The 22081-nt window shown below is 39.3% G+C and overlaps 1 protein-coding gene across 3 annotated transcripts in view; it reads left to right on the top strand.

Annotated features, from left to right (window-relative positions):
- Window positions 1-101: 101 nt before the first annotated feature.
- Window positions 102-22081, top strand: part of SMAD4 (SMAD family member 4) — a 60375-nt gene continuing 38395 nt past the window's right edge. For all 3 annotated transcript variants that reach the window (XR_004677646.1, XM_034996066.1, XM_034996067.1), the window contains exons 1-4: window positions 102-245; window positions 19232-19610; window positions 20883-21057; window positions 21489-21518. Coding sequence is in view for 2 of the 3 variants with exons in the window: in XM_034996066.1 (XP_034851957.1) it covers window positions 19362-19610; window positions 20883-21057; window positions 21489-21518 (454 nt within the window). In the remaining variant the exon portion in view is untranslated. The remainder of the gene's footprint in view (window positions 246-19231; window positions 19611-20882; window positions 21058-21488; window positions 21519-22081) is intronic.

Genomic DNA, 22081 nt, shown 5'->3' with positions numbered 1-22081 from the left:
GGCGGCAGGAGCGGGTGAGGGGAGCCGGGGTCCAGCGAGAGAGGCACCGCGCCGCGGGGCGGCCCGGGAGCTCGAGGCGGCCCGCGCGGGCTGTGGCGCGGCGCCGAGGAGGGGCGGCCTGGCCCGGACGCGGCGGGGCGGGGACCGAGGAGCGCTCCGGGCCGCCGGGGGAGCGACGGGCCCGGCGCCCCCGCGGACGAGACGCGGCGGGAGAGCGGACACTCCTCGCCATCGCCCGAACCCAGGTAACGCGCCATGTCCCCTCCCCTTCCCCCGGCCGGGCCCGCGCACCCCGCCCGCGGCTTCCCCGCCCCGGGGCGGGCTCCCGGCGGCGGCGGCGGCAGGGAGCGAGCGGGAGGCCGGCGGGTGCGCGGGGAGAGCGAGCGCGGCTCCCTGACGGGCCCGGCCGGCGGCCCCAACGCAGGGCCGGCGGGGCCGCGGGGCCTCGCGTCCCTCGGGCTCCGGGCCCGGTCCTCCGGCCCCGAACTCCCCTTGCGTTGTGTGGCCGAATCAAGTTAAACTCGGACCCGTACTCCCGCTGCGGCTGCCGCTTCTCTTTGTTGTTCTTGAGTAGTTTCACTGTCCGCCCCAGCCGAGCGCGCCGGGTAGGCTGGAGTGTGTCGCTTTAGGTGTAAATGAAAGTTGTAAATGGCCGGCCTTAATTTCTTTTCTCAAGGAAATTTTTGTTTTCTCTTTGTCCTTTACTTTCCCTTCCTGGTTGTGTCATTCCAGTTTTTGTTTCTGGCTTTGATGTGTTCACTCACTTTTTTGAGTATTGTAGGTGATGGCGGTATGCGGGAAGCATTCTCAGCACCTGACTGACCGCCACCCCCAGCCCCACCTACTCCTAATAAAAAATAAAAGACATGGATTATTTTATTGCTAGGACTACAAGTACTGAGAGTGAAATTGGTGTAGGATGTAGGGCGGTGGCTCCATCACATGCCCCAAACTGGGGTTATAATTTCTCAGGCAAGATTTTCAAAGAAATGGGTGTGTTTGGTTAACTTGAAAGATTTCTTTGCGGGTATGGGGAGGTTTTTAAAAACTCTGTTGATGATTGATAGCTATTCCCCCCCCCCCCGAAAACCCTAGCAAAAAATTTTTTAATGAATATATTTATTTCTGATTATTTTCTTTTTCTTTTTTTTAAAGATTTTATTTATTTATTTGACAGAGAGAGACACAGCGAGAGAGGGAACACAAGCAGGGGGAGTGGGAGAGGGAGAAGCAGGCTTCCCACTGAGCAGGGAGCCTGATGCGGGGCTCGATCCCAGGACCCTGGGATCATGACCCGAGCCGAAGGCAGACGCTTAATGACTGAGCCACCCAGGCGTCCCTATTTCTGATTATTTTCAATTTAGTTTCTTAATGCCTTTAATTTTTGCACCATAGTTTAAGGTGAAACTGCGGGTTATTCCGGAATTATAAATACAAGATAATCTGGAATCATTTTAATTAGTCTGAATTAATTTTCTAAAGGCATGTAATCTTGGCTAATTTGTTAACAACCTTTGACTTTTGCCAGAATTAGCATCTTTTTAGTCTCGATAGCAGTTCGATTATGTGGGTTTTAAAAAATAGGTTCAGTATTTTTGTTGGAAGAGACCATGTAGCCTTAGGAGAAAATAAAGAAATGCATACTTTCAAAAACTAATCAGATTTAGAACATTGCATCGGAATAAATAGCGGATTTATTGTGGATTTCATAAATTGCCTTTGCCTTGTTGTACCGAGACTAAATGTATTTCAGTTGAAATACAGCGTAGGAAGTTCTAATGTGTAACTTTTCTTTTTCTGCTAAGGACTTCTTATTTTGTCTTTTGAAAAGTTCTGATATGCTTAATATATGACATTTCAAGTTGTAAATGATATAATTAATATTTTAAAATACGATATTCTGTTAATGTTTCATAAGTTATGATTTTGTTTTCTTAAAAGGGCTTGTTACAGATCAGAGTAATACAGGCAGGCTGAGCATTTACGATTTGCAGTATTTTTAGGTCTGAAGGTGGTAATGAATTATGTAGGTTTAAGTCGTTGGAATTAAAACTAAAAGCCTTTCTAGAGAAAATTGATATAACATTTTGTGAGTCTGTTAATAGAAGTGGCTTTTTCTTTGCTTTCCAGGTTTTTGGGTGAGGTTGCTTTAAAGAGACATCTTAATTTTTTTATTTTTGAGGTGGGAGTGCCTAAGTAGAAGCTTCTCTGTTTAGCTAAGTGCCATCATTGTAAATCTTGAGCTTAGAAAAGAACTGCAAATCAGTTGCAGATTTAATGAAAAAAAATTTTTTAAGATTTTATTTATTTATTTTATTTATTTGAGAGAGAGAGTGAGAGAGAGAACACAGGCAGGGAGAGTGGCAGGCAGAGGGAGAAGCGAGCAGGGACTCGATCCCTGGACCCTGGGATCATGACCTGAGCCGAAGGCAGACGCTTAACTGACTGAGCCACCCAGGCGCCAAGATTTAATGAAAATTTGGGATGAGAAAGTGAATTTGAAATTTTTAGAATACATTTTATATGGATCATTGGCCTTTCTGATGGCTTTGCTACTTGAAGCAATTCTGCTTATACTATGAAGCAGCAAATCATTTCTAAAAATCTGTGTATGCTTCACTTTCCTTAAGCTTAAGCTGTTTCTTTGTGTGTGAATTATTTTTTCTGCATTCCCTTTAGGCCCCCCCCCCCCAATTAAAGAGCAAGTATTAAACTAATTTATGCTGCCCAGTCACACTCCAGCTCTCTGGCTTGGAAGCTGTTTTTTTTTCTGATTGAGCTGGTGTTATAGTAACATCATTAGATGCTATTCTAATTGAGCTGTGAGTTGCTGAGGCCTCTACTAGAGCAGTTAACCCTACAGGATCTGCCTTGTTCATTATATTTAAAATGCATAATTTGTCTCATCTAAAAGTTTGCCTATTTTGGTGAGTACATTATTTTTCTTACATTTAAACTTATTTCAGTTCTACATTGTCCATCTCTAACTTATGCCTAACTTTTTTTCATTTTTCATTCAGTGATTTTTAGAGTGAATGGGTCTTTAAAATCTTATGTTGGCCATTTCAGTGCTCATTGTACATGTTTTGATTTCCTTTTTTTCTAGAAGATTGTGTATTTAGGCAGAAATTTTTGTTTTGCTTAAGTGATTAAAGGTTGACTCTGAAATGATGCTTAATCATGTGTAAAAAACTAACATGACTAAAACAGTTTCATTGATTTCATTCTTTTCTGCACTAAATGAGAGTTGAAGGACTTGGATCACCATAACACAGGATAATTTTGTTAAATTATCAAATTTTGGGATTTTTACCCAACAGCTGATGAAGATTTGATTGTTTTAAAAAGACAAACAGTTAACAAATATGTGTAGATATTCATTTGAGCAATTTTCAGTATGATACCGTTTGCATCATAATATGACAAAACATATGCTTGGTAATGAGTCAGATTTAGAATTTTTGGATTTTTTTCCTCATTTTAAAATGTGTAATTTTGGTGATGGGAAATGTGGCTGAATTCCAGTTTCTCATGAACAAGGTATTTTAGGTTGTGTCACCTTGACATTATTTTGTGGTGTGATTGGCATCCAGGAAAATTTGTTTTAACCATGAGAGTGGATAGAAACTAGGGTAGTGCTTACTTATGTAACACTAAGATGATGATAGGCAGTCAGAACCTTATAATTTAAGTCTTGGTTATTTGCTACTGCAAATTATATCATAGGTCAGATAGATAGATACCAGAGACTGTAAAGATTGTTATAACATCTTAATTTAAAGTTGGTGATAATTGTAAATACATTTAAGCTTGAAGACTATATTATTTACATTTTAAATGAAAATTGTTTGCACTTTGGAGAACTTGTAACTGTGTGGGGTTCATCTTTTTATTGCTTTTTTACTCCCAAGGTTTAGGATAGTGGTTTTCAACCTTGGCTGCATTTTGAAATCTTCTGGGGAGCTTTGAAATATACTGGATCCCACCTCCAGAAATTGTGATTCAGTTGGCCTGGGGTGCAGCAAGATTAGAGTTGGAGGTGGCTTAGCTATTAGGGTCCTCTAACTTTATATTTTGAACTGTTTCACTTCCATCCTTTAATACAATGACATACGTATGTACTGTGTAAATCATCTCACATCTAACGTAATAGGTCTTTTGAAGGTATTGCCACATTTGTTTTGCTTCAGTGTTTGTCCCTTCATTTGTTCCTCTCTCCTCTCTTTGTTCATTTTCTCACTTCATTTGAAATGTCTGGTAGCAAGTTTTAGGGACTTGTATATCCCGTGATAAGAAGTTGGTATAGCATTACTATTCTAAATAGGAAGTTGATCTTTTTCTTAAAGTACTCTAAAATGCTTATTTGGGCTCTCTTTAGAGACTTAGGACTTTTTTCAGGTGCCAAAATTAGCATCTAAACTCCCAGTGGAATTTGGTCTTCAAGGGGGGTTAATCTGCTTGGAAACCATAAATTTTCTAGGCACCAGTTAACTGGTCGTTTCACTGGTTCCTGAGAGGCAAGTTTGCACTTAGCTTTTGCTGTCAGGAGTTAAGTTATATGCTGTGAGACAGTTGCTCAGCAAGCCCAACTAGTTAGCATTTCTTTTCTTTCTTTTTTTTTTAAGATTTTATTTATTTGACAGAGAGAGACACAGCGAGAGAGGGAACACAAGCAGGGGGATTGGGAGAGGGAGAAGCAGGCTTCCTGCCGAGCAGGGAGCCCGATATGGGGCTCGATCCTAGGACCCTGGGATCTCGACCTGAGCCGAAGGCAGACGCTTAACGACTGAGCCACCCAGGCGCCCCCCCCAACTAGTTAGCATTTCTTTAGAAATCATCTAAGGAGGGCATATTCAGTTCTCCATTTACATCACCTGCAGTAGTTCCTAAGTGCTGGTCGAAGAGTAGATGCATCTTCATCTCTGGAAGAGCTTTTTTTTTTTTTTTTTAATTATTTTTCTCTTCCCACGCTCCATTCCAGCACACACAGATTCAGAATGGGAATTGAGTGGAGGAGGCATGGGAATCTATGATTAAAAAAAAAAAAAAGTACTTCTTGATTTTAAAGGCTTTGGATATTTTATCCTTATTGCTTTGCTTTAATATGTGACAGGCTTTATTTCGCAATCATTGATGCACTGGAGTAATTTACTTAAAATCCGTCAAACCCCAATTTGCATGTTTAGAATGCATATCATTTCGTTTGTTTTTTTAAGGACTGCTACTGAATATTGTCTTTTGTAGTAAGGTATGATTTCTTTGTTTTAATGTGGATGAACTCAGATTTTTTTAAGTCAAAATGTATCTCTAAATGTAAAACTTAAGGATATTTATCAGCAGTATTTGCTAGTGAATGGTAGAGCATATCAATAGATGCTAATCATTGTAATAATTCAATCATCTGATGAAAAGAATGACCGGAAGTAGTACTTAATGGAGTAAGATAAACCAGGTATCATTGTACATAAACACACTAGGTACCTCTGTGTCATAGATATGCCTCACTAAAATTAAAGGAAGAATTTTATGTGTATAGATGTTGAAATTAGGCAGCTAGTTAATAGTAAAGAAAAATGACATGACTTTCGTGCAATTAGTTTTTTAATCAGTCGCATATATTCATATTGTAATTTGTTTCACTATCATTTTGGTAATTTGTAAAGTGAAATGTGTAGGTTAGTATAGACTAGATCAGTGCTTTTTAAAACTGACAGCACCTCAAACTCTTAGAGTGCTTTTTAGGTGGGGCCCCACTCTTGATATATAGTTAGTAGTGCTGGACTAACCTGCAGGGATTCTGAAACACCCCTTTTGAAAGAATAAGCTAGATAAATTCATAGTTTTCTTCGTTTCAGAGGTTTTATGACATGTATTTTTTAGCTATCAGTTATTAAAATTCATCTTAATTTTCAGTCTTTTAAAATAGTGTTTCCCAAAGTGTAGTCCACAGACTCCTGGGGTCCCCATGACCCTGTTCTTTTAGGAGGTTCATGAAGTCAAAATGTTTTCTTTTTAAAGATTTTATTTATTTGACAGAGAGAGGGACAGCGAGAGAGGGAACACAAGCAGGGGGAGTGGGAGAGGGAGAAGCAGGCTTCCCACGGAGCAGGGAGCCCGATGCGGGGCTCGATCCCAGGACTCTGGGACCATGACCTGAGCCGAAGGCAGACGCTTAACGACTGAGCCACCCAGGCGCCCCTCTTTTTTTTTTTTTTTTAAGATTTTATTTATTTATTTGACAGAGACAGTGAGAGAGGGAATACAAGCAGGGGGAGTGGGAGAGGGAGAAGCAGGCTTCCTGCTGAGCAAGGAGCCCGATGTGGGGCTTGATCCTAGGGCCCCGGGATCATGACCTGAGCCGAAGGCAGACGCTTAATGACTGAGCCACCCAGGCGCCCCTTAAATTGTTTTCATAATAAAACATGTTACTTGCTGTTTTTCTGTGTTGACATTTGCACTGATGGTGAAGAAGCAGTGGTGGGTGGTAAACCACTGGCACCTTAGCATGAATCAAGGCAGTGGCATCAAACTGTGAATCTTTACTGTGTTCTTCACAGCCAAATACACGTTAAGCATTTGAAAACATGTTGTTTCACTTAAAAATATCTTTGGTGAAGCAGTAAAAAGTTTTATTTTTAAAATCTCTACCCTGGAGTGCCTATCTTTTTAATATTCAGTGTGATTAAATGGAAGTGTGAATAAAGTTCTTCTTGTGCACATCCAAGTACAAGGTTCATCTCTAGGAATGGTACTTGTGTGGTTGAACTGCAAGGTAAATTAGCTGCTTTTTTTTAGTGGAATACCTCTCTTATTTTTACTTAAAAGAACGACTAATAGAAGAACCATAGTTAGTCAGACTTGGATATTTGTCAGGAATTTCCTTGAAAATTAGTGAAGTGGGCCTGACACTCAAGAATAACTAGTTGTTGCCAATGATAAAATATGATCTTCCAAGTGAAAATTTTAGATTTGAAAATTTGTGTCTGCCACATGGGCTTGCCAGCTGCGTAATACTTAAAGACTTTTCTGATGAGGTTGGTGGTGATATTAACGAATGTGATTTTTAAAAAATAAATATTGTGTAAGAAATGTGTCAGCATTTGGAAGATCTGTATAATTCATTGAACCAGTATTTTTCAGTGACCAATGGGTAGGAGATCCATTCAAAGTACAATATACACCAATGGATCTTTATATAACAGAGCCAAGAGGTTCATTGATAATAGTTTCAGATTCTACATTGCAGCTAACCTTTCAGGATTGCCATTTGTTGGATGTGAGGGCGATCTGGCTGCGACATCTGTCACCCCATTGATTGCCAGGGTTGATTCGGCTGATCTGGCTGGCTAGGCGGGTGTCCCCTTCCTCCCTTACCACTCCATGTGCGTCCCTCCCGAAGCTGCGCGCTCGGTCGAAGAGGACGACCTTCCCCAATAGAGGAGGACTGTTCTTCGGTCAAGGGTATACGAGTAGCTGCGCTCCCCTGCTAGAACCTCCAAACAAGCTCTCTCAAGGATTGCCATTTGTTGCATTTTTGTGTTGAATAAAAGATGAATAGGGCACCTGGGTGGCTCAGTCATTAAGCATCTGCCTTCGGCTCAGGTCATGATCCCAGGGTCCTGGGATCAAGCCCCGCATCGGGCTCCCTGCTCCGCGGGAAGCCTGCTTCTCCCTCTCCCACTCCCCCTGCTTGTGTTCCTGCTCTCTCTGTGTTTCTCTCTGTCAAATAAATAAATAAAATCTTAAAAAAAAAAAAAGTAAGAATAAAAGATGAATAACCATTATTATCTAAAAAGGCCATTAAAGTACTTTTCTCTTTTCCAAGTATGTATGTATGTGAGGCACATTTTCTTCATGTACTTTAACCGAAACAACATATCAGAACAGATTGAATGCAGAAACAAATATGAGAATCCAGCTGTCTTCTTTTAAGTTAGACATTAAAGAAATTAGCAAAAATGGAAAACAGTGTCACTCTGAATACTGATATTTTTGTCTGCTTTGGAAAATAGTTATTTTTTCATAAAACATTAATTAACACATACTGGACTTCTTATTATTTAAAATACATATTTAAACACCTTTAAGTTTTAGAACATAAAAGCTATTTGGAATCTCAATAATTAAGAATGTAAATAAGGGGACCTGAGACCAGAGAGTTTGACAACTGCTATTTTCAAGTAACTAATTATCTGTATTATTGACTAGATTACTGATTGGTTCCAATTTTTATGTGGTTTGTATTATATCATTGTTAATTCTATATCACTGTTAATTCTGAGAATGTTAATTTAATTTTTGTTCAGTAATTATGTACCAGGAAACATAGAGCAGTCAAACTTTGTCAAAAGAGGAATTCATTGGCTTGGTCTGAAAATAGAGCTGGCCTCGGTGCTGGATCCTAGGTCACAACCCTCCAGTATCATCAGGACTCTTTGTCTTGGCTTTGCCTTTTTTTTTTTTTTTTAAGATTTTATTAATCTGTTAGAGAGAGAGGGCGCACGCACAAGCAGGGGAGCTGCAGGCAGAGGGAGAGGGAGAAGCAGACTCCCTGCTGAGCAGGGAGCCCCATGTGTGGACTTGATGCCAGGCCCCTGGGATCATGACCTGAGCCAAAGGCAGACGCTTAAAGGACTGAGCCACCCAGGTGCCCTTGGCTTTGCTTTCCTTTCTGTTTAAGTCTCAGGTCATCTCCAGGCTACTCCTAGTGTTAAGTCCAGCAGAGAGATTTTTATTCCCTCTGTAGTTCCAGCAGAAGTCCTGGAGCTGTGTCATCGATCTGACTTGGGTCCTTTTCCATCTTTGAAACAACTAATGTGGCTAGGAGGTGACCCTGGTTAGTGAGGCTGGGGATTATCCCACCTGCCCAGATGGGGAGATTTTCCTTGGAAAATCAATTACAGAATTTTTGGCTGACAAAAAACAGGTGTCACCTAGAGGACTTTGTTGATTCTTTTTTTAACAACCTCTAATTTATGAATCTAGAAAAATGTGTTTTTTAATTTTGTTTTGTTTTTTGCTTATCAACAGAAGTTTATTTTCTCACAGTTCTGGAGGCTGGAAGACCAAGATCAAAGTGTCAGCAAGGGTTGGTTTCTTCTGAGGTTTATTTCCTTGGCTTGTAGATGGCTCTGTCTTCTACCCTGTCTCTTCACATGGTCTTCTCTCTGTACATGTCTGTGTCGTAATCTCTTCTTATAAGGACACAAATCACATTAGATCAGGACCCACCCTAATGACTTCATTTAACCTTAATTAACCTCTTTAAAGCTCTGTCTCCAAATATAGTCACATTCTGAGGGGTTAGATTAGAGCTTCAACATACAAATTTGGCAGGCGGGGCAGGGGGTACATTTCAGCCTGTAACACCCTATCAATAACAGTATGAAACTCTGATATGAAATACTCAGAAGAGGCACATCTTATGCTAAGATTCTTTTGATGCCATCACCTCCCAGATCTTTAGCAGCTTGTTCTGTTCCAGCTGCTGCTCTCGTCTTCTTCTTCTGTTTGTGACTACATGGCTTTACCACCTGGAGGTGACCAGTCATTGGGCCTGCTGCACAGTCAGACTGACCAGTCACCACCTTGAGTTTCTGGCCTCTCCCCCTCCTCTGGGACCTGGATGAGATGCTGTGTGGTAGGGCATGGGATCTTGTTTCTGGTGCAGCAACCAAAGGGGCCAGATGATGCAACTCAGAAATGCAGAGGGGTTAAGTCTCCATTGAAGCAAACTTTTTTTTTAAGACTTTATTTATTTATTTGTAGGGAGTGGGAAAAGTGGACTCCCCGCTGAGCAGGGAGCCCTACGAAGGGCTTGATACCAGGACCCTGGGATAATGACCTTAGTGGAAAGCACATGCTTGAACAACTGAGCCACCCAGGCATCCCAGCAAATTTTTTTTTTTTGAGGTATAACTGACATACAATATCTTATTAGTTTCAGGTGTACATCATGGTGATTTGATATTTTTATACATTACAGAATTATCCCCAGAGAAAGTCTAGTTACAAAGTTAATTTTTTTTTATAGATTTTATTTTATTTATTTGACAGAGAGAGACACAGTGAGAGAGGAAACACAAGCAGGGGGAGTGGGAGAGGGAGAAGCAGGCTTCCTGCCGAGCAGGGAGCCCGATGCGGGGCTCGATCCCAGGACCCTGGGATCATGATCTGAGCCGAAGGCAGACGCTTAACGACTGAGCCACCCAGGCGCCCCCAAAGTTAATTTTTAAATAAGATTTTTTAAGGTGAAGCCTGGTACACCAGTATGGCACTTACCCAAGACCTGTGGGTGAACAAGAAGTTTATCTCTAAATTTGTCCCTTGTAGTTCATCTTAAAAGTTATAACAGGGCGCCTGGGTGGCTCAGTTGGTTAAGCGACTGCCTTCGGCTCAGGTCGTGATCCTGGAGTCCCGGGATCGAGTCCCGCATCGGGCTCCCTGCTCCACAGGGAGTCTGCTTCTCCCTCTGACCCTCCCCCCTCTCATGCTCTCTCTCTCTATCTCATTCTGTCTCTCAAATAAATAAAAATAAAATCTTTAAAAAAAAAAAAGTTATAATAGACATTCATTTTGTTTGATTGTATCATTCACATCTCAGATTTTATAATCATTAATACCTGTGCACATAATCTTTTGTGCTCTTGGGAGTGCTCCTCCAGTTACCCTCAGTTTAAGGAACCCCAATTTTCAGACCTTCCTCTGTTTAGGATCTAGGCTGTAACTTCTGCTATAGGCAGTTGAACTAAGCCTGCACACCTTTTTGTTTTCTGCTTGTAAGCCTATACTTAGAATTTCTTTCTAATGATATTTCACCAAGCCAGGTTTTTTTTTCCCCCTTGTTAGACGTAAGTACTTATGTCATATTCTCGTATTAAGTAGTCTATTGATCATTGATCAAAATACCTATAATTTCTAGAAAATATACTTACATATTTTGTTTTGCATTTTTTTTTTTTACGGATTTTATTTATTTATTTGAGAGAGAGAGAATGAGAGACAGAGAGCATGAGAGGGAGGAGGGTCAGAGGGAGAAGCAGACTCCCTGCTGAGCAGGGAGCCCGATGCGGGACTCGAACCCGGGACTCCAGGATCATGACCTGAGCCGAAGGCAGTCGCTTAACCAACTGAGCCACCCACGCGCCCTGTTTTGCATTTTTTAATGCTGCCGATAATTCAAAAGTAAACCGACATCTGAGAAATAAAAAAAGTCAACATTTTTTAAAGTTTATGAATTCTCATGAGAACCTCTCAGACCAACGCTCAACTTTTTTTTATTTTAGAGAGTTTATTTATGAGAGAGAGCACACACGCACACATATGTGCATACAGGGAGGAGGGGCAGAGGGAGAGGGAGAGTCCCAAGCAGACTCCTTGCTGAGTGCAGAGCCCTAGGTGGGGCTTGATCTCAGTCCTGAGATTGCAACCAGCACCGAAACCAAGAGTTGGACGCGTAACCGACTGTGCCACCCAGGCACCCCCACTTTTAGAGAGTATCTTAATTAGCCTGGTTATCTGGCTTTGTAGTCCATGGAGTTCCTATTAGACCTGTGGTCCGTAATAGGTGATAGCTTATGATTAATAGCAAGGCTAGAGACAAAACACACAATAGGTAGACAGATATAAGTATGAACCTCTGTCCCTTTTGCTGACTTTTTACCTCCCATTACCCCTGTCACCATAGGATGGTTTGTTCTGTTATAGAGACTTTAATATCTGTATTTTAGAGACTTTTGAATAGGCTTAACTTTTCTACTGAGCTCTTCAAACTCAGTGTATTTAAAACTGAATATGTTACTTACCTTTTTAAATCTTGTATTCTTATCATTCAGTTAACTATGAAATAGGTCCTCTTTTGACTGTCCCTTCTTTTCACCCCTTAAAAAATCTAGTCTGTTCTACTTAGAAATATTGATTCCCCCTTTGTTTCCATTGCCCATGCCCCTAATCTAGAGCCTATCGCTTTTCTGATCACTGTCTCCTAACTAGTTTTGTTTCCCTTTCCAAAGTTATTCTCCATGCTTTCATTATAGTTTCCTTTCTAAGGCAAATCTAATGCCATTGTTCCTTCCTTTTTCCTGTGATGAACCTACTCTAGAAAAACATCTGCACTCTTATCCCTCTGCTTTTCCTGATTTTCCTTCAGCCTGGCAAATTCTTATTCACATGTGGTAGTTATTAGTATTATTCCACCAGTATTCTGATGGCTCTCTGCACTTCTCTGTCTCCCTTCCCCACATTGAAATTAAGCGTGGCTCAGGATATCTCAGTTTCAGCACTATTGACATTTTGGGCTGGCTAAATTTTTGTCATGAGGTGCAGTCCTGTGCATTGCAGGATGTTTAGCAACAGCTCTGGCCTTTACTACTTGATACCAGTAGTTCTCTGCTTCCCACCTTCCCATTCCAGTTGTGACAATCAAAAATGTCTTTAGATATTGCCAAGTCCCCTGAGGGACAGAGTTTTCCTGGTTGAGAACCACTGGCATGGCCATATGACGTTGGCCAATCAAATGTGAACGGAAGTGATAGACTTTTAAAAGACAGTGCATGAGTTATCCTGTCTTTTCCCCTGCCATTTGAGGACGTATGTAGTGATGGAGCCTTTGTTAGCCTAATTCCTGAAAAATGATAGTGAGTAGTGATCCGTTTATCTGAGACAGACATATAGTTTAGCTTATGCAGGAAATCTTTGTTTTAAGCTTACTGATATTTTTGGGTTTGCTTATTGCTGCCATGTAGCATAGCCTAGCCTTATTGCTAAACCATGGTAAGACTTCTTACCTCTGGACTTCCTGTGCTTTCTCATTTATAGTCCCAAATCAGTTTAATAGCTGTCTCTATTCTCATCTCTTACTTAGTGTAGTAATGGGATTGGGTCTTCTAGATTAGTGGTTCTCAGTGGAATAAGTACTGTACTTTAAGGGATGTTGTGGAAATTAGAGGAGCATTGGTAGATGGGGGCAAAGGATGCCATCCTATAATGTGAGGGACTGTGAAGAATGCATCCCATAACACTTTCACATGACCCAGAAATTCATGTAGGAGGTAAACCTATAATTAATTATCTAACTCCATCTTTTTTTTTTCCCCTAAGATTTTATACATTTACTTGACAGAGAAAGAAAAAGTACAAGCAGGGGGAAGAGCAGAGGGAGAGAGAAAAGCAGATTCCCCGTTGAGCAGGGAGCCTGATGTGGGGCTCGATCTCAAGACCCTAGGATCATGATCTGAGCTGAAGGCAAACGCCCAACTGACTGAGCCACCCAGGTGCCCCTAACTCTTAATATATATTCATTTTTTCAGGAATTAAGTTTCTCTTAATTCTTTTTCTTAAATTGAAGTTGTTTTGTTTGGAATTTTATAAAGAATTTACTGTTTGAGGAAATCCATGTCACCATCTGCAGTGCCATTGTGCTATTTGAGTTGCCAAAATAACACACCTGTCTTGGAAGGTCTGAATTTGTCATAATTATGCTATCATAATTATGATGATTCTACATGTAAGTGCAAGTATCATGCCTGAGCAAATTTTTTTTTTTTTTTAAGTAGGCTCCAATGCAGGGCTTGAATTCATGACCCTGAGATCAAGACTAAGCTGAGATCAAGATTTGGACACTTAACTGACTGAGCCACCCAGGTGCCCCATGCCTGAGCATTTTTATTGAAATGCACACTTTATTATATATTAATCTTTTTCTCCTTTATGTTACAATTAAGGCATTGTTAAATTAAAAAAAAATATGTGTAAGGATGTTAGAACTTTGTTTCAGGATGGCCAGAAGGAGGTGATATAAGTTATTTGTTACAAAAATGGGATGTTTGTCTGATAGAGTTGAGAACCACTTTCTGATTATGTGCTACTTGTTTTTTGTATCTGGAGTGCTTTGCACATACTAGTAGATACAGTATTTGTTGGTCAATTTATGGTTCCCAGATTGCTCTTATGTACAGTGTTGCATTTGATTACCATAGAGAATCTGTAAAGTTGGCAAGGAGAGCTTGTTCCCATTTTAGAGAGAACTGAAAGACATATTAACTTGCCCTATCATACTGCTAGAGTTTTAATCAGAATTTACAAATTTATTTATACCATTCTAGTACTTTTGTGTATCATTGCATACCACTCTTTTTTTTTTTTAAGATTTTATTTGAGAGAGAGAGCACAAACAGGGGGAGTGGGAAGGGCAGAAGGAGAGGGAGAAGCAGACTCGCCACTGAGTGGGGAGCCTGATTCTGAGCTGGATCCCAGGACCCCAAGATCATGACCTGAGCCGAAGTCAGATGCTTGACCTACTGAGCCACCCAAGCCCCCCTATCATTGCATACCACTCTTAAAATATTATCTAGAGCTATTTAATGAAGGAAAACATCTATATACCCCCGTTGGTAGTATTTTTTATGCAGGGAACTTTACATTATGTTTTAGGCACTTGTAGTTATAGGAGTAAAACAGGCATAAAATCAAGAACGTGGTGTTTGAGAAAGTGAGGACTTTTTTTTTTTTTTTTAAGATTTTATTTATTTGACACAGAGCACAAGCAGAGGGAGTGGCAGACAGAGGGAGAGGGAGAAGTAGGCTCCCCACAGAGCAGGGGGAGCCTGATGTGGGACCCAGGACCCCGGGATAATGACCTGAGCAGTAGGCAGTCGCTCAACCAACTGAGCCACCCAGGTACCCAGTGAAGACATTTTTATCAGTTTTCAAAGAAATGTGCAATTAAAACATTAGGCCCCCAAATAGCTTGAGTTTTAGGGATGGTAACATCTGAGTGTGGTGAAATAGTTACATTCAAACACTGTAATTACTTTTTAAATTAGCATAAATCTTTTGGAAAGTAGTATCAGAAATGAATTCAACAACAAAAGTATTTATATTCTTTAAAATTTGTTGCAAACGGGGCACCTGGGTGGCTCAGTCGTTCCTTAAGCGTCTGCCTTCGGCTCAGGTCATGGTCCCAGGGTCCTGGGATCGAGCCCCGCATCGGGCTCCCTGCTCTGTGGGAAGCCTGCTTCTCCCGCTCCCACTCCCCCTACTTGTGTTCCCTCTCTCGCTGTGTCTCTCTCTGTCAAATAAATAAATAAAATCTTAAAAAAAAAAAATTTGTTGCAAGGAAATGCTACAATAAAAAGCTAGTCAATCTGTGTTTGCCTCATATATGTCAGGAACTGTGCATGGTGCTGGAAATTTCTAAGGTGAGAAAGTTTTGCTGTTTTCTTGAACTTCTAGATTTGTGGCAACAGACTGTGAGACAAATACATAATCAAATAACTATAACGTGTTGAGTTGTAATTGGGGTGTGTTTTAAATTTGAGGGAGGGGATAATTAACATACTAGGGAATACAGAGTAAACATACCAGGAAAGTCATTCTCCAGCATTGGGGGTGGGAAGAGACCATTAAACTGCATTTTGAAGGGTAACTAGGACTTAACTAGGTGGATAAAATGAGACTGGATGTTTTAGGCAAAAGGAATAGCATGAACATGAATCTGAAAGCACATACAGAAAGGTATTCGTTTGACAATAAAGAGCACTTACATGTCCTAGGAGTGGGCATATATGATGAATAAGGTAAGTACAATTCCTGTACCATAGATCTTTCAGTCTAGATATTAAAATTGTTATGAGGTTGGCATTCAGAGATTTCAAACCGGTGGTTCTCTTGGGCCAGATGTGAGTTGAAGGTGTGTTTTGTTTGGCATACACAGTGGTTTTTCTCTCCCTTTTCCTTCCTCCCTTTCTCCACAAATAAGTTGGTGATACTTAAAAATGAGATTTCAGGGCGCCTGGGTGGCTCAGTTGGTTAAGCGACTGCCTTCAGCTCAGGTCATGATCCTGGAGTCCCAGGACCGAGTCCTGCATCAGGCTCCCTGCTCAGCAGGGAGTCTGCTTCTCCCTCTGACCCTCCCCCCTCTCATGTGCTCTCTCTCTCATTCTCTCTCTCAAATAAATAAATAAAATCTTTTAAAAAAAATGAGATTTCATACACAAATGAGCATTGAAGATCTGGCAGCAGTGGGCTAGCATTTTCATGTGCCATTTCCACTGGAATTAAATAGTGGCTACCTACTTTAGAAGGGTTTGCACTTGTGCTCCTCAGTCCTTTTTTTAAACCTGCCACATTTTATTCATTTATATAATTTGCCAGGCTCCTATATGCTTTGAGTTGTGAGCCTTGGGTGAGTGGTTTACTTCTGTCCTTGCCCTTCTAAATTCTTTGACATATTTTAATAGGAGAAAAATAGAAAAATGCATATTGTGTTTTAGGAAAATAACTGTTCAACTGAAAGAGGAATCAACTTAAAGAATACGGAATTCAAGTATCAGTCAACAAATTTAGACTCTATTTTTTATCTAATTCCTGTTTCCTTAATCATATACTTTGGTAATAATACGTGTGATACTATCACTAAGAAGACAAACCTCTGGGCTTTCAGAGTGCCTTGTTTTATCTTTGAGAACCATATAGAAGAATCTGGAATAAGCACTGAAAGAATGTGTAAAAAATAAATCTCCTTTTAAAGTAATCATTTTAGTATTCAGACTATGAACATTTTAGTACTCAGTTTATAGCTTCCTTTTTATTTTTAGTAGGATTCATGCCCAACCTGGGGCTTGAACTCATAACCCTGAGATCAAGAGTTGCGTGCTCTATCAGCTGAGCCAGCCAGGTGCCCCTGTAGTTGCTTTTTACTGAATATTATGTGCTAGGCCCTTCATGTAGATGTTCTCCTTTGAGCTCGGTACGCATCTTTTAATCCAGGTTCAGAGAGTTTAACTTAATTTGTCCAACTCCTTAGTGTGAGAGCTGGGATTCTACCAGATTTCTGACTCCCAACTCCCCCTACCATCCCAGGGAGGTAATCTTGGGTTATTCAGAAAGTGTATCTTCAACATGTATTTCACATGTGTTTACTGAATGTGGGCAAATGCTTACTATTCAGAGGTATAAGAAAACTGCTTCTCTGCATTGGACTTATAATTAGTTGAAAAGGCAGGCATTTATGTAAAATAGATAACAGTAGAGGGGAGCATGAGTTAAATACCAAGTGATTGATAGAAATGCCAGGGAGGCCCAAAACTACAACAGTATCAGGGAGAACAGAAAGGAGGAGACTGCTAGAAATGACTGAGGTAGAGAATCATGTAACTTTGTGAGAGAATGTGAGGGTAGTGAATCAGAGAGTAGGCAAAGATGATTTACCAAGCTTTCCAGTGCTGGGTAATTGAGTGGAATTAATACTTCACAAATAAAGGTTATCAGAAGAGGAACAGGCTTTGGTAGAGACTGCTGAGTTAGTTGTTGTTTATTTTGTTTTGTTTTTGTAAGCTCTGTGCCCAGTGTGGGGCTTGAACTTACGACCCTGAGATCAAGAGTGGCTTGCTCTACCAACTGAGCCAGCCAGGCACCCTGGTGGGGGATAGATTTTTAATGATTCAGGTAAATAACGAAAGAAAATAAAAGAATAAGCATGGAATATAATATCATCAACAAACAAAAAATCAGCATAAGGTATAGTCTCCATTTCCACTTTATCTCATTTATTCTTAGTCTGATGGCCTTTTCTTATTCCATGTGAGATCTTAAGGTTAGATAAGTTATTTTAGTTTTGTACATATTGAATAGATTCTTCATTAATATTCATTTTCTATATTTTGATTTCTTTTGAAAATAATTTACCTTACTGCTTTTACAGGTAAAATCTTTTGAGGAAATTAGTGGTCTATTATTTTAATAATAACTTTATTAAGATATAATTCACATACTCTAAAATTCAGTCAGTGGTTTTCATTGTAATGGCAGAGTTGTGCAACCATCACCCCTATCAATTTTAGAACATTTCATTACCCCCAAAAGAAACTCCATACCCATTAGCAGTCACTTCTTGTTTCCGTTCCTCCTAGCCTCTGGCAACCAGTGATCTACTTTTTCTTTGTATGCATTTGCCTATACTGATATTTCATATAAATGGGATTATAAACATGTGGCCTTTTATGACTGGCTTTTTTTTTTTTTTTAAGATTTTTTTTTTATTTGAGAGAGAGAGAGAGACAAAGACGGAGCATGGTCATGGGGGAGGAGGCAGGGGGAGGAGGCGGAGGGAGAAGCAGACTCCTGAGCAGGGAGTCCGATGCGGGGCTCGATCCTAGGACCCTGAGATCATGACCTGAGCCAAAGGCAGATGCTTAACCGACTGAGCCACCCAGGTACCCCATTGTGACTGGCTTTTTTCACTTAGCATGTTTTCCAGGTCCATTCATGTTATAGCATGTATCAGTACTTCATTTTTTTTTATGACTGAATAATATTACATTGGATATACTCATTTATATAGTCATCAGTAAATGGACATTTGTACTGTACTTTTGGGCTCTTATGAATGCTACTGCCATGAACATTTATGTATACTGTTTTTTGTGGACATAAGTTTTCAGTAATCTTGGGTGGAATTGCTAAGAGTGGAATTCCTGGGTCGTATAGTAACTCTGTGTTTAACATTTTGAGGAATTTTCAGACTACTTTTCAAAGTGGCTATACCATTTTGCAGGCCTACCAGCAATGAATGAGGGTTCCATTTCTCTACTTCCTCACCAGTGCTTATTATTGTCTACTCTTTTATTTATTTAACTTAGTGAATGTGAAGTGGTACCTCCTTGTGGTTTTGATTTCCCTAATGACTGATGATGTTTGAGCATCTTTCATATGCTTATTGGCCATTCTTTGGAGAAATGGGTATTAAATCCTTTGCCCATTTAAAAATTTGTATTCATCTTTTCATTGTTGTCAGTGGTCTCTTTAAAAAGATGGGTGTTTTTTTAACTTATAAATGGCATTTTGTAACAGATGATGGTAAATTTTTCATGTGTATTAGTGGTGGACTTTCAGGTTTAAGTAGTTGTTAATCTAGTATATTTTAAAGCACTGGTCTTCATTAGCCATCATTTTAAAAAGTCTTGTTAAGATTTAACTTTAGGGTGATTAGTTCTGTCCACAAGACTTGATGGAGCATGCCCCTATAATAACAAGAAAACCTAACTTTAATATTCTTTGGAAGGTCAAAAACAGCAACATTTTAATTTATTTAAAACTCTAAGCACCAAATTTAAATTATGTGCATTGAGTCTTTGACTTAACTGGAGCAGTTCTATCTTTTCCCAAGTAACTGAATCTACTTTGTGAAATGTGTTTTAATGTCTATGTCTCATTTTTTTTTTTTTTTTTTTAGGTTATCCTGAATACCACATGCCTAATACTTTTCCTTGCAACGTTAGCCATTGTTTTTCACTGCCTCCAAAAGATCAGAATTTCTCCGGAAATTGGAGACATATTTGATTTAAAAGAAATAACTGTAACAAATGGACAATATGTCAATTACAAATACACCAACAAGTAATGATGCCTGTCTGAGCATTGTACATAGTTTGATGTGCCATAGACAAGGTGGAGAGAGTGAAACATTTGCAAAAAGAGCAATTGAAAGTTTGGTAAAGAAGCTGAAGGAGAAAAAAGATGAATTGGATTCTTTAATAACAGCTATAACTACAAATGGAGCTCATCCTAGCAAATGTGTTACCATACAGAGAACATTGGATGGGAGGCTTCAGGTTAGTCTTGTTTGAGAGTTCTTCTATGTCTTTTGTAGTGGCAGATTAAAAAATTCTTGCTTCCTCTTAAGTTACTATTAAATAATTTAATGTTTGCTCCATCTCTTCAGATACTGTACATCCTATACCAGTATGCATTATGGGAATCTATGGAAGAATATATTCTTCCACATAATAAAGATATATCTTAAAAGTTTTTTAATGTTCTAAAAAAAAAATTCAATTTGGAAAAATTTGGAAAATAAAATAAAAAGCAGAAGAAACGCCATACCTTTAGCACTTTGGTATTCATCTTTGTAGCTTTTTCCCTCTTTTTTTTGTATTTTATGTACATTTTAAAACTGAGTTATACTTGGTCCTTTTATAACTTAGAAATCTGATACTGTATATGTTTGGTACTCACATATGAAAAAGACTCTAAAAGAGTTCAGGTATATCTTTAAAACTCAAGGAGTTAAAAGCTTATATTTTATACAATTTTTTAATCTTTCATTTTCACTGATTACATTTTTTATATAGAAGTACATCATGGGGGCGCCTGGGTGGCTCAGTCGTTAAGCGTCTGCCTTCGGCTCAGATCATGATCCCAGGGTCCTGGGATCGAGCCCCGCATCGGGCTCCCTGCTCCACGGGAAGCCTGCTTCTCCCTCTCCCACTCCCCCTGCTTCTGTCCCCTCTCTCGCTGTGTCTCTCTCTGTCAAATAAATACATAAAAATCTTTAAAAAAAAAAAAAAAAAAGAAGTACATCATGTATCTCCTGTGCTGAATATATATATTTTTAAAGATTTTATTTATTTATTTGACAGAGAGAGACACAGCGAGAGAGGGGACAGAAGCAGGGGGAGTGGGAGAGGGAGAAGCAGGCTTCCCGTGGAGCAGGGAGCCCGATGCGGGGCTCGATCCCAGGACCCTGGGATCATGATCTGAGCCGAAGGCAGACGCTTAACGACTGAGCCACCCAGGCGCCCCATCCTGTGCTGAATATTTTTAAAGAAACATGCAGAAATATTATGTCATTTAGATTTAAAAATTTTATTTCTAGATTTTAGGAATGGTTACTTCAACAAACTCATCCTTTTTTTGCATTTTAAAAACCTGAGCACAGGTCTTGAAAAAATACCTTAGTTCATAAATGTTTCTCATTTATGAAATGGGGATTATAATACTGACGTTGTAGGATTGTATGAATTAAATGAGAACATATATAAAGTGCCTTGTTTAATGTGTAATGCATAACTGATGATCAGTAAGTGGTCGTTTGTATTTCCTAGGTGGCCGGTCGGAAAGGATTTCCTCATGTGATCTATGCCCGTCTCTGGAGGTGGCCTGATCTTCACAAAAATGAACTCAAACATGTTAAATATTGTCAGTATGCGTTTGACTTAAAATGTGATAGTGTCTGTGTGAATCCATATCACTATGAACGAGTTGTATCACCTGGAATTGGTAAGTAGACTTTGCTTTTATCCTCAGATGCACAAAGGGAAAAAATCTCAGTAGTGTTTTAATTTTTCTACGTTAAATTATAAATTTGGATATAGCCCAGGACTTAAAAGGATCAGATATTTTTAATGAAATATGAATATTTAAATTTGAACTTTAGAATAGATTTGTATTTTGATTGCTAAAACTATGTGTACACTATAGTTCATGTTCTGCCCATTTAGAATGTTGTTTTTGAAAAATAAGATGGAAGGCATTATTGAATTGTTTATGTATTGGCAGATAGCATTTATACTACTCTTCTTGAATTGAAATAGTTCACGAAGTTTTGAATCTCTGGGTTAAATTTACATTTTGTAATTTTAAATACAATGGAAAATATTTTCATGGTAATGATTAATGTTTCATTTTCTTTTCCCCTTTAAAAAATTAAGATCTCTCAGGATTAACACTGCAGAGTAATGGTAGGTAATCTGTTTCTTGTAACTTTCTCTGTTTTCTTTTATTCTGTCCCCTCTATTTTTTATTGACCTAAAATTAGTTTGTGTGGGTGCTGGTAACATTTGCAAGAAAAATACTCATTGCTTTGGAAGTGTAGATTTTTGGGGAGCATGCATCAGTACTTAAAACTGGATTTAAATAGACTGGTGGTACTTTGGATTTCAACTACCATTTATACACTCAAATGGTCTAAAAAATATGATAGGGGAATATAAAACATATAAAGAAAGAGTTTTTTTTGAATTGGTAAAAACTGGCTATTTTGGAAGAAAATCTCAGAGAGCCAGTTTAAGTGGGTATAAATACCTGTAATGTTTGGTAATTTGGAGTCATGTATAGCATGTCCTTTAGAAATACCAATATTCTAATTTTTCTTTGTTTCTCCCTAATTTATTTTTAGAAATGATAATTTTAAGTATGATTTAAAACTACATATATTAACATTTTTTTTGGTCTTGTTAACATTTTGAGTAAATAAAACAAGTCTACTCTCACTTTCATAGATGATCTAATTCTCTTTTAAAAA

The sequence above is a fragment of the Mirounga leonina genome, unplaced genomic scaffold (genome assembly GCF_011800145.1).
Source record: "Mirounga leonina isolate KUSES-001 unplaced genomic scaffold, KU_Mleo_1.0 Mir_93, whole genome shotgun sequence".
Taxonomy (NCBI): Eukaryota; Metazoa; Chordata; class Mammalia; order Carnivora; family Phocidae; genus Mirounga; species Mirounga leonina.
Note: the sequence above shows the minus strand (reverse complement) of the source record. Positions and strands in the feature narration are given on the sequence as shown.